Source organism: Ostrea edulis, chromosome 5 (genome assembly GCF_947568905.1).
Source record: "Ostrea edulis chromosome 5, xbOstEdul1.1, whole genome shotgun sequence".
Lineage (NCBI taxonomy): Eukaryota > Metazoa > Mollusca > Bivalvia > Ostreida > Ostreidae > Ostrea > Ostrea edulis.
In genome coordinates, this window is record NC_079168.1 from 86,984,753 (window position 1) to 87,002,529 (window position 17,777).

Genomic DNA, 17,777 nt, shown 5'->3' on the forward strand with positions numbered 1-17,777 from the left:
TGAACGTAAAGAGAATAATAAATTGCTAAAGAAGATGTTGGTTATGTAAAACGTGGCCCAGGGTCTTAGCAGTGAGGCTCTTTAAAGTGCCAACGCCTACCGTGACCTCCGTTTTAAGGTCATGTCCGCAAAACCCGTGATTCTCACTTTTAAATGCCGAGTGTTTGGCGAAAGAGCAATTATAACCAATGTTAATGTCTTAGGTTTGATGGCGGCAATGACACGAGCAGGGCTCGAACTGAAGCTAATGAATAAGCTTAGAAATACTGCACAACATCATTTTAATTCTCATTTCCCTTTCAAGTCTTAAAATCGACGCCACCACGAAATGGATTTTATACGATTTGCATATGAACGAATTATATTAAACAACTTCTGCATGTGAGACATCAACTGTATTATTTGCGATTCGATTCGTGGAGTTTATATTGTCAATGTACGCAAGTACTATTCTCATCCATAACTCTCATTAGGGAATGCGTACTCCTCCTGGACACTTGACCCCACCCCTACTTTTAATTTTGTTTTCTTTCAAGGAGTTATGATATTGATCACTGCCATTATTTTCACTTTTCATGTGTATGTTGACTTTGTAACCTCTACAATCCAATAGAGTTTCGTCAAAAAGTCCATGAGTGGTCACAAGATTATAACTTGTATTTATTACTACGGGCATTCGCATATACATATATGAAAAAATCAAAATGAATGACAATCAATGACAAGACCTCAAGGATTACAGCGAACCCTGGCTAATCCGATATGCACTGAGAGGCAATGTTTTGCCCGAATAAACAGTGTAAAAACAATGAAAATATAAAATTAAGAATGGAAATAAAGGTCGGAATCTCCAGTACACAGGGATCAGATTAGGCCGTTTTCACCGTATTTGTTTTTCTTGATGATAAACGTGACGTCAGAGAAACACATTGGGGTTTGTTTCTAGTGTAGACGAAGCAAATAGATATACATGTGTGTTCTAGCTCTAGCTCTCTCTCTCTCTCTCTCGCCCATACTTCCCGTCTAATATGATTATGATTAACAGGCATAGGAGAAACGGTTTTCCTTATTACTGCAGGTTGAAAAGAAGGTTTATATCATTGTGCACATGCAGTAGCCAATTCCTGAAGCAGGGGACATGCTACAATATGGTTTTATGTATCAAATTTTATTCGAGTTCTAATTCCTAAAACAAATTAATATTATGTAACAATTTATCCTTTTGAATGTTTACACGTTTGACAGCATTTGTCTACAAATGTTTGATATCGGCACATCTTTAATTTCCCCACCAAAGAACAATATCTGGAATGGTCCCGGCATTCTGAAAATAGAAAGAAATGTTTAATATTTACAAATACTTTAAACCAACTTTTATTCGTGTGCGAGAAATTTTCGCAAGAACCTCAACGCAAATATTTCTCGTCGAAAATCAGTCCTTTAATTTCTCTGGTATGTTTAAGACATTGTCGGTCGCGCAAAATAGTCGCCACGAACCAATTCATCACTGGGAAATAGCGAAATGAAGGCGTCGCTAATAAAAGTTTACAGAACAAATGACAAACTCTCATATCATTTCTTAAAAATTGCTGTTCACTGGGTCAGTCCATTGAAATGTCACTTTTCTGATAAATCCTTTCATTATTAATCCTCGCAAATTTGCAAAGAGTATCGGATTTAAGCTATGTATCTTATCCAATTTCTACAAAACTCGGAGGAATGTTGAGCTCCTCAATTGTTTTACGATGTCTTCAAGGTTTTTAAGAGTTCCTGTTTCAATAGTATGGTTTACATATTGGATAGTAACTTTTAGAATTGCAGAACAAACCATGTATTGATGGAAGATTATATGATGAGGAACCGTCAATCTTTTACAAAACATAAAATTGTAAGCGATACCAGAACCACACCCCTTGAAATAATAAATTAAGCATGAATCACGGCGGGTGTAACCGGTCGACAGGGGATGCTAGCTCCTCCTAGGCACCTGATCTCACCCCTGGTGTGTCCAGGGGTCCGTGTTTGCCTAACTATCTATTTTGTATTGCTTATGTGATTTGTGATATTTATCACTGTTCGTTATCTTCGCCTTTCATTAAGCAGGTACATGTATTATGACATCAACATAAGGGACCGGTATGATGAAATGTACAAGTATATAGTATTATGTCAATCTCTCCAAGTGAAATGTTTTGTATTTGAGATGCATAATTATACCCACCGTTTATACATTTAGACTTGCATGGTTTCCATGCTAGAGGGCGTGGTAGTGTTTTGCACTGCGTGTGAGCCAGCTTATGGGTTTTCTTCCACACACAAGAAAACAAACGGAACTTCTTTCCACGAGGCGAACATAGTGGTTTGCACTGAAACAATGTAAATGATTAACCAACGATGACACCATTCTATTTTGTATTCACGAATACAGTATACAAGGAGTGCCCCACACTTCATATAGTAAATTCAACACTGACGAAACGGGCTATCTAAACTATTCCATAACAGCAGTTGATATTACAGTTGTTTCAACCTTCTCGTTTGAAGTCAGTATTTCACAAATTCTATAGCCGGTTTAACGATCTATTTAAACCATTACAACTCGTCAATTGGTCAAATGCTGTCCGACACGTTTCATACAAACTGAGGCCGTTCTTTAAGCAGTGTTTGACTACGGTTTACTCAGTTTACCCGATCGAGATATTAGGCTCACTCAGGTGTAACTGGTCAACAGGAGTGCTTACTCCTAGGCACCTTATCCTATTTCTGGTATGTTCAAGGATCAGTATTGGCCCTACTCTTAATTTTGCATTCTTTATTGGAATTATAATATTGATTCATTATCTTCACCTTTTCACCAATAGAAGTGTCAAGAACTTTCTCGGGACTATCTACTTCGCACAAATGATCCTACTATAGCCTAGTCTAACCTTTGTCCATCTGGAAGTCTGCCACTCCACCTCACATTCCGTATTTTCACATTCCCGGGACCCCGTTGGAACGGGAATATTCTGGCATTTAGAACGATGTATTGAACTCCCGTTTCCATTTGTACAAAACACGGTACGATGTTGTACCGCCTTGCCTATCCTTTTACAGTTCTTTATGCTACACTGAAAAAGAATTACAAACAGCTTAAATTATAACTTAAGACGAGTACAATGTACATTTCTAACTACGATAGAAGAGGTATTCAGACGATTTGGAGATATGGAAGGAACTAATTTCAGATAACTAAAAGTCATGTAAAATGACACAATAAACTGTTATTTACCTCTCCCCATTTATCTGCCTCCCATTGCGGACAGAATTCCTGAACCAAACACTTTCTAACATTGACGGGTTTTGCTTGCTGTTTGCATTGTGTAGCAGGGACAATTTTTATATAATTGTCCGTATACACACTACACGTTACCTTCCGTGTTTGTAAACCCTTTCCACAGGTCCTTGAACATGCTGACCAATCACCGACCATGAATTCCGCCACATCGGAACTGTTGCTACCTTCCGGTTTAAGATAGCCATACGATCCTGGAATTTTATCCGACTGCGGTTTATCTAAACTTGTTTTGTCTTTCTGCAAGTTCTTTATTGATTTGGCCGCCTTTGATGCCCTTTTCTTGTTATGAAACGTAATGTATGTGCTGGCTTTTTCAATACCCGCCATGCATGTGAACACACCCTTATCAATGTTTGGATCTGTGCGTTTAATTTTTAGAACTCCATTGGGAGAAACATGAATCCTTTTGTAGGGCGTGACTGGTATCAGACGATCGTCTTTAGTCCAGAAAATAAGTCTACTATCCATATTTTTCACAATGCATTTAATCTTTACTGGTTGCTTTGCTAATAAAATAGCCCTACCACCAACATTGAGGTATACTCTTTTCATTCGCCGATATTGAATGAATGTAGAATTATCCACAACAATGGAAGGAAGTGAATAAAATTCTTTGAAACAAGCCTTTACTGTGCAGGCACGAGTTATCTCTGGTCTAATATTAAAACACTCCGAATGTGAAACACTGATCTCTATTCCATGAGTAGGATATTTAACGCAGGTCAGGCTACGAATTTGGGTGCCGATGCCACAGGATACTGAACACTACAATAAAACAAAATGACGTCATTATCAAGTTGAAGATGAGATACTTCTAAGTGGATTCGTATTTAAGCAAGACACAGCTGCAGATACATGAAATAAATTCCTACCAACATAAAAAGCTACGCTTTAAATTTGTTTCAAATATTGGTATGATCAAACCTGACTCCATTTACCAGTCTGCCATCTGGCGGGACAGAATTTTAAATTGCAGGCCTTCTCAGACATCGGTATCGGATCCGGGCATTGGTAGGACCCCACAACAATCAGGTTCGCTCTTCCGGATCGTTGTACACACCGAATATTACGCCGCTGTATCCCCCCGCCACATTCCACAGAACATCGCCCATAGGAAGAAATTTCCCACCTGAAATCAAACAATGATCGCTAGTGAATGGTTATATCCACCATCAGTTCGGTACCAGGTTTTTTTTTCTTCAGCGCAATGTTAGTTATAAGGAATTTCAACAAGAGGCCCAAGGGCCACATCGCTCACCTGAGTCACCTTGGCTCATATTTAAAGATTTTCCCTATATATTTGTATGTAAAATTTTGATCCCCCCCCCCCTTGTGACCCCATCCTACCCCCGGGGGCCATGATTTGAACAAACTAAAATCTGAAATATGTCACAAAGCTTTCATGTAAATCTCACCTTTTCTGGCTCAGTGGTTCTTGAGAAGAAGATTTTTAAAGATTTATCCTATATATTTGTATGTAAAACTTTAATCCCCTATCGTGGCTCCATCCAACCCCCGGGGGCCATGATTTGAACAAACTAAAATCTGAAATATGTCACAAAGCTTTCATGTAAATCTCACCTTTTCTGGCTCAATGGTTCTTGAGAAGAAGATTTTTAAAGATTTATCCTATATATTTGTATGTAAAACTTTGATCCCCTATTGTGGCCCCATCCTACCCCTGGGGGCCATGATTTGAAGAAACCTGAATCTGCATTATGTAGGGAAGCTTTCATGTAAATCTCAGCTTTTCTGGCTCAATGGTTCTTGAGAAGAAGATTTTTAAAGAGTTTTCCTACATATTTGTATGTAAAACTTTGATTTCCTATTGTGGCTCCATGCAACCCCCGGAAGACATGATTTGAACAAACTTGAATCTGCACTATGTCAGGAAGCTTTCATGTAAATCTCAGCTTTTCTGGCCCAGTGGTTCTTGAAGATTTTTAAATGACCCCCCATATTTTTGCATTTTTGTAATTATCTCCCCTTTGAAAGGGACATGGCTCTTCATTTGAATAAACTCGAAAGCCCGTCACCTAAGGATGCTTTGTGGCAAGTTTGGTTAAAATTGGCCCAGCGGTTCTTGAGAAGAAGTCGAAAATGTGAAAAGTTTACGACGCCTACGCCGACAGACAACGGACACATTTTGATCAGAAAAGCTCACTTGAGCCTTTGGCTCAGGTGAGCTAAACACTGCAACATGAAATAGTTCTCTCCTATTCAGTACAACACACATACAAATGTTACAAGATTACATCCCCCCTGGGAGTGACTTACTGGGGCCGGCAGTCTGGGAGAGAGCATTCCCGGATAAGGTCGTTCGGTTTCTTCGCTCGGTCACAGTAATATTCCATTGTTCTTCTTTTATTTTGTCTATTCATACATCTTATGACAGATTCTTGGTGACCTGTCTAAAAACATGAGCATGGTAAGTATTAAAAGTCAATCAACTCTATTTTATTTGCATTATATAGGAATAAAATAAACCGCCCTGAGGGCCAAATCGTTCACCCGAACTGCTGTGCTTTCCCATGAAAAACATCAGAAATCCTAATGATGTCGTACATCCCTCTTGTGGTCCCACCTTGAACCCAATGGCCATGGTATGAGCATAGTTGACTTAAACCTGTGTATGCTTGTATATTTATTTGCAAATTGTACTTTCTGTGTTCTTGATTGTTTTCTGTTATGGCACCCCTTGGCCCAGATGTCACGGTATGAATCAACAATAATCTAAACTTTGTCAAAATGTTTTGATATTAAAATAATGTAAAAATGAAGCCTTGTTAATGCCCTATCCATATGTCATAGCAAGAATAAATCAAAATGCTACATTATATACGGATGGTTGCATGAAATAGTGAAGATAACGAACAGTGATCAGTCTCATATTTTCCGTAAAGAATACAAAATTAAGAGTAGGGCAAACACGGACCTCTGGACACGCCAGATGCGTCAATGAGGAGAAACATTCTCTGTTGACTGGTCACACCTGTCTTGAGCCCTATATCTTGATCAGGTAAACGGAGTGATCCGTTTTCAAAATCAGTATGTAAAGAATGGCATGACAATTGGTATGAAACACGTCAAACAGCATTCGACCTAAAGACAATTTGTATCTGTAAATTAGATTATTATAACAACCATATAATTTGCGAAATGTTACCTTTAAACGAGACCGCTACATATAAATTTGACAAACCGTAACATTGTGGTTTTTAAGATTTCCCTTCATATTCCTATGTAAGACTTTGAACCCTATTGTGGCCCACTTTCGTAGTTTTGCTTCCGATTTTGCACACCATTAAACAGTTTAATCGTTTCCTGGTCACAAAATGAACTGTTACATGAATTGTAAGCGTCTCAGTGTCACGGAATGAACTGTTACATGAATTGTAAGCGTCTCAGTGTCACGGAATGAACTGTTACATGAATTGTAAGTGTCTCAGTGTCACAGCATGAACTGTTACATGAATTGTAAGTGTCTCAGTGTCACAGCATGAACTGTTACATGAATTGTACGCGTCTCAGTGTGACGGAATGAAATGTGACATGAATTGTAAGCGTCTCAGTGTCACGGAGTGGTTCCATGGTATTAAGCGTCCAAGTGTCATGGAATAAACTGTTGCATGGTTAAAGGGCCTCGGTGATGTTTCAGTGATTATTGTTTACCAAATAACAGTTATGACTAAGTTGAGAAACGTCAATGAGGACGATTGTCTGGACGTTTCAGGAAAAACGAGACTCATTGAGAGCACAAAAACGTCATCAAGGGTGCAGCAAAAGCATTAAAGAAATTTTATACTGAAAAGAATTATACAGCAACACTCAATGAATGGATTTATTAATTACTTACACCACACGTGACCGAACATGATGACCAATCTACAAGCCAATAGAAATGTGACTGTGTGTCATTTTTTGCGCATCTAGAGCCATCTCCTCCACAGATGCCGCAGCTGTCAATCACCTTGTTTGACCACACCTCCCAATCACAACCAAGTCTCTGAGAAATATTGGAAGAGAAATTGTAAAAAGGAAAATAACAACAATAACAAGAAAACACACACAAAAAAACCCACTCATTAGTTTTATACTCGCATACACATAAACACAACACACATTAGTATCAGTAATGCTTTGTTGGTGATAATCATATGCTGCGACAATGTTTTATATTTATGATAGAAGCACCGACTTCTCAGTAGGATATAAATGAGTTAAATTACAAACTTTGAATATAAGGAATACATGTCAAATCGGCTGATTACAGAAAATAACCACTGCGTCTCCATTATTTTATACCATAATACAAAAAAGCTACACATCTACATGTATTCCTTAACATCTGTCCTATTTCGGTTCCGTGTTTTACATAGATATAGCGCATTATTTTTTCAATATCTTTGAGGTACACTGTAGTTTAGTCTGCCGATTTTAATAGGCATGTCATCCTAAACATAACGATTACTTATATATGTGTATCGCTACGTGGTAAATGTAGTAAAAATAATCTCAAAATTCCCATAAAGAACACAGAAAACACGGAGCCCTGGACACACTAGAGATGAGATCACGTGTCTGTGGTGTTTTCAAGGGTCAACTTTCGCCCAATTTACGATTTTGTTTTCTTTATAAGTCGATGTCTCGCGATAAGAATTAATCATAATTATATCTCGAGCGCACAAATTAATGAACTGAGCTTAAGAGATAATGTATAGGGTACAGCTAACGAGACTTTGATTAAGTCGATTGGTCGATATAAGTTTTATCTATTAAAACTATATGATCTATATTTGTGTTTTGATACACCGTCGTAAGTGAATACAAAAACCTATCTTAATTAGCGTTCATCATGACAAATTCAATATTGGAGAAATGAGTACTTTCCATTCTGTACCTTACATTCTCCCTTGATGCAGTAAAAGTTATCCTGAGAGCTGCATTTGGTGCCGTCCTCTTTGTTAGTTTTGATTTCATTCGGAATGTTTCCCGATAAATCCCTGCACAGCACGTAGCACGGGTATGTCTGCTGCGATATCGGGACCCACTCTCGGTAACTACTGGCGGATCCAGGGTTATTGTGAATGTTACATATTCTATCGTTGTCGTTCGTAAGGAAGCCACTGCAAGACTGTAAAGGATTTTATAATACACCAGAACCGGTAACTTATTTATCTATTATTTTAAAAGAGTTTTAATAAATTGTCCTTACAGTTTCTTACCCTAGTATTGCAATGGCGATATCTGATTTCTGATCCAAGACAATTGCTGTTGCCGAAACATCGGCGTTTCTGATTGGACAATCCTCCGTCACACGACTTGCTGCACATGCTCCAACCACTCCATCTGGACCAACTGGCTTCGGTATCTTGTGGGTAAATCTGTAATAAATGGATAAGATCATTTAAGTGAAAAGAATTATTATCATAAATGCGATGAACACCAGGTCACCGTATTAGAATGATGACAAAACAATATCATCGATTGCATTCTTTTCCGAGCGTGTAATGTCATCCAAATCTTCATTCATTACAGGGCCAATAAACACATCAAAATGTCGAAATTGGATTGGTGTTGGTGCCAAAATATCGTGATAACATGGTGATTGAACTTCTTGAACTATTTTCATTTTCGAGGGTTCGAAATATAGATTGCTGAAAATCTGAAAAAATAAAGAATAAAGTACACCTTATCAGTTTTGAAAGGGAGAGATTTTGTATACGATAATCTTCGTAATACATGCACAAGCCTGTAATGTTATCATTTGCAGTAAACTTCGACTTTGATTCACAAAGTGTAAACACACATGTAATATATCGTTGTTTATATCTTAGGCACCATGCTGATATTCTAATGTTTACTGTATCAAACTGATTAAGAACTTCTTTAATCTCTTAGATAATCATCAAATGATGAAACATACACATGTAGGTTACATTGCGCAATACCATACCATATCACAGACTATTCAGGCACAATCAAGCTGCAATTTTGGTCGTTGTCCTAGTTCTGGGCACTCGAGAAAAAAAAACCAAAGTAATGTATGCTAAATAGTAGTTGTTAGTTTGTTTAACGTCCCGTCGAGAATTTTTCACTCATTGAGATGTCATCTAAACCTATGCTTAGCGCTCAGGGTCGCTGCAGTGAGGGTTGTCTGCCGCGACACAGGATTTACAGAATATAGTTAAATTGAAAGATTTATTCAATCTAATTAAAATCAGAACTTCTCTAATCGTTACACTGGAGAAGAATCTGACAGCATTGCGTTTGAGGTCATGTTATTTCCCTTTCAAACTTGACCAATCAAATGACGGTTTTTGCTCAAATGAAAGTGTTGCTGTAATGTCAGAACATACTTGGTATTTATCATACGCACGTCAAAAATTACTGAGAAGCACGGGGGAATAATCGAAGAAGATAACGGCAACCATGAGAGTGATGTTAGAACGCCACAGAATTTTTTTTAACGATAATGCATGTATAATATTTAAGTTCTTCCTTTGTTTTTCCTTTAATGCTGCTGATAAAATTGTTCATGGATTGACGCCATTGTTTGTGAACGTACAATCCGAATATGCTTCAATAAAACGATTCCTGATTGGTCCTTGATTCTTTGTCAAGCTGTTGTTATGGGTCGAATATTTTTTTAATTATTTATGAGATTGGGTTCAACAACATGACCTCAAATGCATTGCTGTCAGATCCTTCGCTTAGAGATCTTACATGTATTTTAATTAGACTGAACATTTATTATGTATATATCATTAAGAAATATGTAAGAAGAATGAAATTAGGAATTAACAAGTATAAAAAAGTCGAGTAATTGAATATTTTGATCAGTTGTTGGATTTTAAAATCCCTCAATGTTTTGTGAGGGACCAGGGCGTTTTAATCTCACATTCTGACACTCTGTATCTCAGTTGTATGATAAAAATGAAGTAGCTTTGAACATTTAAGTACAGTCATTGTATACACCCTGCAAAACACTTCAGATGACAGATCTGGGAGTACTTCACACGATATGTCGACTTGATATTACTGACCGACTTAGATAGCAATGTCAGAGAGCAAAGTAAAAATTATTGCGATAAAGTGATTTTTAATTCGAGAATAAAGAGAAAGCATACCACGAGTAACGTAAACAGTACATGATATACCCGTGAGGTATATGGGCTGTTCCTATTAAAAGGTGTTTGTTTTGTGCAAAAACATAGCAAAATGACAGGAGTTATAGAACTTTACTTGACGTAGTATCGGCCATCATCAAGCTGTGACATACTTTGGTTTGTAACTTAAAAATAAAGGAAAGTCACCTACTCTTTTAAATTATCATATCTGTTCAGAAATATCTTATTCGATATATGGGTTAATCGAACCTATGGATCAGTGAGTTATAGGTTTGAATTTCGCAGAAATTGAATTTTTTAATGTAACAAGAAAAAGTTTCTTTTGCAAAATCTATAACATCAGCTCAACATTATATGAATGTAATACTAGTACTTTGCTTTTATTATGAATTTCGTGGGTTCTCGTACCTCCTTAAACCTTCCTCAACAAGACACCCATAGGTAAAATCAAAATCCTTGCCATATGCACATCTTCAAGTTATTTACAAAGGTCATAGTTTTAAAACTGTGCGAGGAGTTAAAAGGTATACCATGCACTCACTTTTTAATATCTCCTCAAAACTAAATAAGATTAACAACGAGTAAGTTTATCAAAAGTTGAAGAATATCAAAATCCTTCAACTGCCTATCTTCAATACTCATACAAACACTCTGCAAAATAAGAAGGACCTCACTTGAAAACTGTGGGGATTTAGACAGACAAATCATGTAATCTCTATGTAAAGTTTCCTTAAAACACACTACGTTTAACAACGTGTAATTTTCTCCAAAATTGAAGATAATCAAAGTCCTTCGCATGCACATCTTCAATACCAATACTCTGTAATATAAGAAGATCCTCACTTGAAAATTGTTGGAGGAGTTACATGTATATACTTTTCATTATCATTTATTTTCAAATAAAGGGACAAAACTGCTGTAATAAAGGTCGAAATGGATCAAAATTGCAACATAAACTAGAGTGACCCACAAAGAAGCAACATATTACGTTTCAGTCTAATATGTGACAGACAAATGAAAATATAAAGAGAAAACGCCGAACGAACGGACGAACAATTGGACGTAGACATGTAGGTATCGCTATATTATCATAATACGGGACGTCTGAAGACGGACTCGTATTAAAAACAACTCTGGCAAGATTCAATATAGGGCGAAAACTTCAACAAATGTTGAACATTTCAAGTCTCTAAGTAACACTGGGAAATTAATTTCAGTATTTGTTGATATGGTGTCCTGATAGGGCCATTTCCAAAAGTGTTGTCATGAGAGCGCGTTGCTTGTTGGCGTGAGAGCGCGAAGGCGCGTTGCTTGTCTGCGCGAAGGTACGTTGCTTGTTGGCGTGAGAGCGCGAAGGTGCGTTGCTTGTCGTGAGAGCGCGAAGGCGCGTTGCTTGTTGGCGTGAGAGCGCGAAGGTGCGTTGCTTGTTGTCGTGAGAGCGCAAAGGTGCGTTGCTTGTTGTCGTGAGAGCGCGAAGGCGCGTTGCTTGTCTGCGCGAAGGTGCGTTGCTTACTGGCGTGAGAGCGCGAAGGCGCGTTACTTGTTGGCGGGAAGGCGTGTTGTGACTAAGGCGCAGTCACGCTTTTGCAAATGGCCCAATCCGGACACCATATGTTGATGATTTACATGTTAGTTCGTCCGAAGAGCATCGGTAGCATTATCACAAAGTCATTTGACGTCGTCGAATGTATACGCTGCACCTATCATATAGCCATTCGTATTCAAAGTAATAATTCTGTTCAATTAACTTCAAATTATGAAAATCTAATCCTGGACACTTGTTTGCTCCAATTATTCGCTTTCTGAGTTCAATACATATTTTAACATTCACTTCAATATTCAGGTTACCTAGGACAGTGCCAGATTTTCCCGTATGTATATTTTCAAGTCGAATTTTCACAGAATGACTCCATAGTTATAAATTGCAAAATCATCGTGTGTCACGTGACCCCCGCCAGTTCAATTGGCTATGATTTACATGTATATAGTGCATGTCATCTTTTCACTAGTAATTTCCCGCCGATTAAGTTGACTAGCAGTAGTGGCGGATTTAAAAGGGGCACAGTCGCCCCCGCCCCTAAAATTTTCAAATTTTAGGTAAATCGTAGTCTCTTGTTTAGAAAAATGTAAACTATAAAAGAAGCAATAATTTATTCCACTCTCGGAGAAATTAATGACAAAATCTTTTGATTTATTTAATTACTTTTATTGGGAATACTTACATCCCCCCCCCCAAAAAAAAATCCTTAAAATTTGTGTCATTTTATCAATTTCACCTTAGCAAAAATGACAGAAATAGTAAAAATTACTATATATAGGGGACACATTTCAAGCCTTATAAAATCTAGGAGCCTCCTGGAGCTTCGCCTCCTGGCCCCCCACCATGATCCACCAGGATCCACTGGGGACCGCCTTCAGACCCTTGCCTCATAAAGTTGCGCCCCCCAAACCGAAATTCCTGGATCCGCCTATGACTAGGATCTATATAGTGAATGCCATCTGTTCATTAGTTTTGTTTGTTTGTTTTACGTCCTGTCGAGAATTTTTTCATATTGAGATGTCACCATCTGTAGGTGAAGTACCACAAATATGTTTAAGTCTTAGATTTGACGCGGTCATGGCACGAACGGGGCTCGTACTCACGACCTCTCGGTTACAAAGCGAACGCTCTGCCACTGAGATATCACGACCGATCTCTGTTCACTAGTCATTTCCCACCAATTAAATTGATTATGATCTACATAGTGTATGCCATCTTTTCATTCATTTAGTAATTTTACACCCTGTGTCACATTCTAAAACATGTAGACCTATATTATAAATATACTTTAGTCAGATTGTCCTGTGCCGGATACCCGTTCTACAAGTCGTGTGTCTTACATGTAAATGATAACGAAAAATTTATTGATGAAATAGTGTTGTACAAATATACCAATTCCAATCAATATTTGTCATATATATAATTGAGGAAATGTATGCTTCTCCATAGTTTCTGATATCTGATACATGTACTACGTATCACAGTTAATAAATACTGCTTTAGCAAATATCGTCATCAGTATCGTGTAGATTTCTAAATACCATGAAGTACATAGAATTTCGCTATTTGATCACGTGCCCATTGTATCATAACATAAAACATATACATACACTGACAACCAGATATCGCGGTGGCAATATTTTTTGTATTTTTTAAAGAGAAAATGATACCCAGATGATTGCCTGGTAATTGTTTGATTAGTTTGTTTTACACCCTCGGTATCCCCTGATAATTCACCACGGAGACGAAACAATTAGCTACCAGACAACTAAACGCACCGAGACTCCCTATTTACAGCTATTCACCACGATTACTAATAAATTTGGAGACCACCCCCCCCCCCCCCCACTCCCATGAATCTTATTTTTGACAAGACAAATGAGTGTGCCACATTTTCTGATGTTTCAATTCCTTGTCCCGATAAAATTCCAAAAATCGTCACTTTCTGGTATATGGAGATTAAAGATGAATGCATGGTCATGTGAGATGGTTGTCATATGAGATGGTTATGACACAATTAAAGCTATTCAATTTCAGTCTCAAAATTTCATTAACAAGCTACCAAAGCTTTTTTTCTCTTCAGTTCTATTATACACAAGACCTCAAAACAAAAATATCAATTTTGACATTAATCACACATGACCTATAATTGTTTGTCACAACTGATATCCAGCAGAGATTTTTCAAAAATGAATCATGTGGTAATTGTTTTAGGGGGGGCCTTCGGAAAAAAAAAAGCAATTTAACACATGTACGACCATAAACATTATGACAAGTTCAGTGAGCGATCACCCGCATTTACACATTCAACCACGATTTACAGCTATCAAAAAACACAAGAACAATAAAAATCCAAAACCAACTGAGACGTTTGACATATTCTCGGATTACGAAAATTATATAATCTCTGGGCTTTCTTTGTGAACTGCATTTGTGCAGATTTAAAAATGTCAAAATCTTTTCTTTTCTTTTTTTGAAAATGGCACATGTAAACGGACAGCTGCCTTGGGTCTACTTCCTGCTATTAGATTTACACTTGATGCACTGTAAGAAAATAACGGTCGATTCCATGCGCTTTATTGTCGCTTTGTTCTAGATCAACCTGGAATTCTAAATTATGCTCTGAAATACGGGTATTGAACTGACTTAAATTTGATAATCCTATATCTTAAAACACCCTATTACACTTACTACTAAAACATTTTCTTATCACAATTTACAGGATCTTTTGATATGGATGGATATTATGGTTCGTTTGCAACAAAAAACATTTTTAACTATGAACGCTTTGCTATATTTTATTAACAAACTGGAAACATATAGTGTTGACCTAGACATAAATGTTACTCCTCAATTAGATCAAACTAAGCTTAATGAGGAACAGTCGGCATATGGAAGCTTACTAGATCAAAGTTCACTGATAAATACTTTAAACACATAAAAATTTATTGATAGATAAATAACATTATCAAGCTTACCAGAAGTATGAAGCTTAGAAGTCCGGTCCACATGCTTATAACATCATGTCGATCTAACCCGTAAACCTGTCTTCTCTCAACACACAACCCCCCAATTAGCACTCAACCCGTGCACTGTGCAGGTGTTAAACAGTTTAAAGTTCTGCACCCTTCTCGTGATACACAAATCACACGGATCCGGCCGGCCGGGATGCATGAACACTGTCCTCTTCACGCGATAAGGGAAAGTTGATAATAAAAAGACCAGTTACCGAACAATGAATGAAACGCACCACAAAGAACCCCCGGCAGCAATAATCCCCGGTCCATACAATAATTGCCTGCTTGAATGTGTGTAAACACGATTACAACATCATACCACGAGTTAGAGATTTTCCTCCGCTCGGCACTGCCGCCTTTGATACTCACAAAAGTGACACGGTTTACAGACTTCTGATACAAGCCAAAGTCATTCACATTCGGAGAGTACCTCTTTTTTCTGGTGGGGGGGAAGTCATTAATTCGGCCGCTGTGTTTACTCTGGGATCTGTTCGTTCCCCTAGCTGGGTGTAATTGTCTCGATTCCCAGAGCTAATTGTATTTCGTGCCTAGGATTGCTGTGGAGGTCTTATATAACTCATTCCTTCGTTCCAGTTTATTTTTAATTCGCTGGTATCGGGAGGATTAAACGTAATCTCGTGTGTAAATCTTCAGGTTTGTGATACCGTTTGGGATGCTTTAATACATTGATTCACGAATATATATATATATATATATATATATATATATATATATATATAACACGAAGACGTTTAGTAAAGCTTTAGCGCTTTCATTTCAAATATATATATATATATATATATATATATATATATATATATATATATATATATTCCATTTATCACCCCTCCATTGCTTACTTTTCTATCATTCGGAATGATTTGATCGTTAATGACAATGCAGCGAACTACTCCGATCAGCAGGTCGTTTAAGGTCACCTTCACATAGCTAAGAGGCGTGGTTATGTTTACACCGGTCCCGACATCTAGTCTCTACTTAAACCCTATGCCAAGATAAAGCTTCTTCATCTTTAGAGAGCCGGTTTGTGTAAACTGACCTTTATGGTAGGTGTCAGCGTTTCTACAGGTATTATCTACCTTCAATGATATCCAGAGCATTTATACAGATACTTCATAAAGTTCCTAAGGCAGGGTTTCTACAGTCGATGTCACTTTACTTTTTATTTACCATAGCCCTCAATATGTCACATGGTACTCGCCATATTTAATTTTAGCGTACAAAGGAATCGTGGCGTCACATATCGCTTGAATATGTACGATATACAGTAGTTTTCTTCCATTAGTTTATAAGAACATTAACTATATAGTGGTTGTATAAGAGTGTTATCTATATAATAGTTTTATAAGAACACCATCTACAGTGCACTGTAATTTCAGAAAATAAAATCCTCTACAGTATAATTACTTTTATTTACAATATTCAACTAAGGTTGGCTATGTACTGCATTGTTGCAAACTAAAACTGTCCTTACGGGACTAATGCCCACCCTTCTCCTGACATATGCAGCATATTTGAAATATTGTACAGCTGAAGACCAGAAAGAGATGTTTTTCAACATTACACATATTACATCTGAATACTAATATTACAGGATACACTAAATTCCTTTGACCTCGATATTTATCACTAATCACGGTGTAATAAAGAGTGTACATTTTTTGAGGAAATCCTAAAAATTGTCTGTGATTTGATAAAAAGAAAATCCTATAAAGTTTAATTACTTTTGTTTACAATTCAGCGACATTTGAAAAATGAATTTCATTTAGCTACAACTTTATGATAAACAAGATGATTTCAGCTTCTACATCGTCAACTTCTCATATTTATGTAGCAATATTCCATTATCACCTGCATATGGTGTTTATATCTCTCAACTGATTCGATACGCAAGAGCTTGTTCTGCCTATGATTAGTTTTCTAATCGAAGCAGGCTACTGACAAACAAGTTGATAGTGCAGGGGTTTTAACAGTCTCGTTTAAAGTCAGCATTTCGCAAATTATATGGTCGTTATAACGATCTAGTTTGCCAATGCTACCTTTATTGGTTCAAATGCTGTCTGACGTGTTTCATACCGATTGTTAGGCCGTTCTTGGCACACTGATTTTGACTACGGATAACTCCATTTACTTGATCAAGATATAGGGTTCACGGCGGGTGTGATCGGTCGACAGGGAATGCCTACTCCTCCTTGGCACCTGATCCCACCTCCGGTGCATCCAAGGGTCCGTGTTAGCTCAACTCTCTATTTTGTATTGGTTTTAGGAGTTATGAGATAGATCACTGTTCGTTATCTTCACCTTTCATATATATTAAGAATCAAATTTTTGAAAAAGTATTATTATATCAGACCCTCTGTCTTTAAATTAATTCAACTTTTATCGACACAGAATGTAAAGGAATTATGTAACTTGGGTAAATTTATTGAGAATTCCTTTGAAATTAGAAATACCAATGTATAAGCACAATTTCTATTCTTTCTTGACCTTTACATGATTTTAGATTTATTGCAATGTATACTATAAGCTGATAAGCTGTATTTGCTTTTGACTAATAAACAAATATATGAACTGTGATCTTAGGTTTGACGCGCCATGGCACGAGTGTGGCTTAACAACAGGTGTTGCTAAAATGCGGAACAGAAGTCGGAACGGAAATCGGAACAAAATCTAAGGATTAGAATGATTTATGTAGCTTAGATAACACCAAAAAATCGGACAAATACGCTTTATTC

The 17,777-nt window shown here is 37.3% G+C and overlaps 1 protein-coding gene across 2 annotated transcripts in view; it reads right to left on the reverse strand.

Moving 5' to 3' along the window:
- Positions 1-1,152: 1,152 nt before the first annotated feature.
- Positions 1,153-17,777, reverse strand: part of LOC125651787 (ADAMTS-like protein 1) — a 30,846-nt gene continuing 14,221 nt past the window's right edge. Inside the window, exons 1-10 of one of the 2 annotated variants that reach the window (XM_048880546.2) lie at positions 14,986-15,616; positions 8,563-8,721; positions 8,238-8,471; positions 7,194-7,343; positions 5,615-5,748; positions 4,262-4,466; positions 3,272-4,102; positions 2,928-3,110; positions 2,222-2,366; positions 1,153-1,324 (exon numbers count right to left, since the gene is read on the reverse strand). In XM_048880546.2, coding sequence (XP_048736503.2) covers positions 1,215-1,324; positions 2,222-2,366; positions 2,928-3,110; positions 3,272-4,102; positions 4,262-4,466; positions 5,615-5,748; positions 7,194-7,343; positions 8,238-8,471; positions 8,563-8,721; positions 14,986-15,018 — 2,184 coding nt within the window. In that variant the 5' untranslated portion in view covers positions 15,019-15,616 and the 3' untranslated portion in view covers positions 1,153-1,214. Of the gene's footprint in view, positions 1,325-2,221; positions 2,367-2,927; positions 3,111-3,271; positions 4,103-4,261; positions 4,467-5,614; positions 5,749-7,193; positions 7,344-8,237; positions 8,472-8,562; positions 8,722-14,985; positions 15,617-17,777 lie in introns of those variants that run through there. The other variant, XM_048880545.2, reaches the window with a different exon arrangement.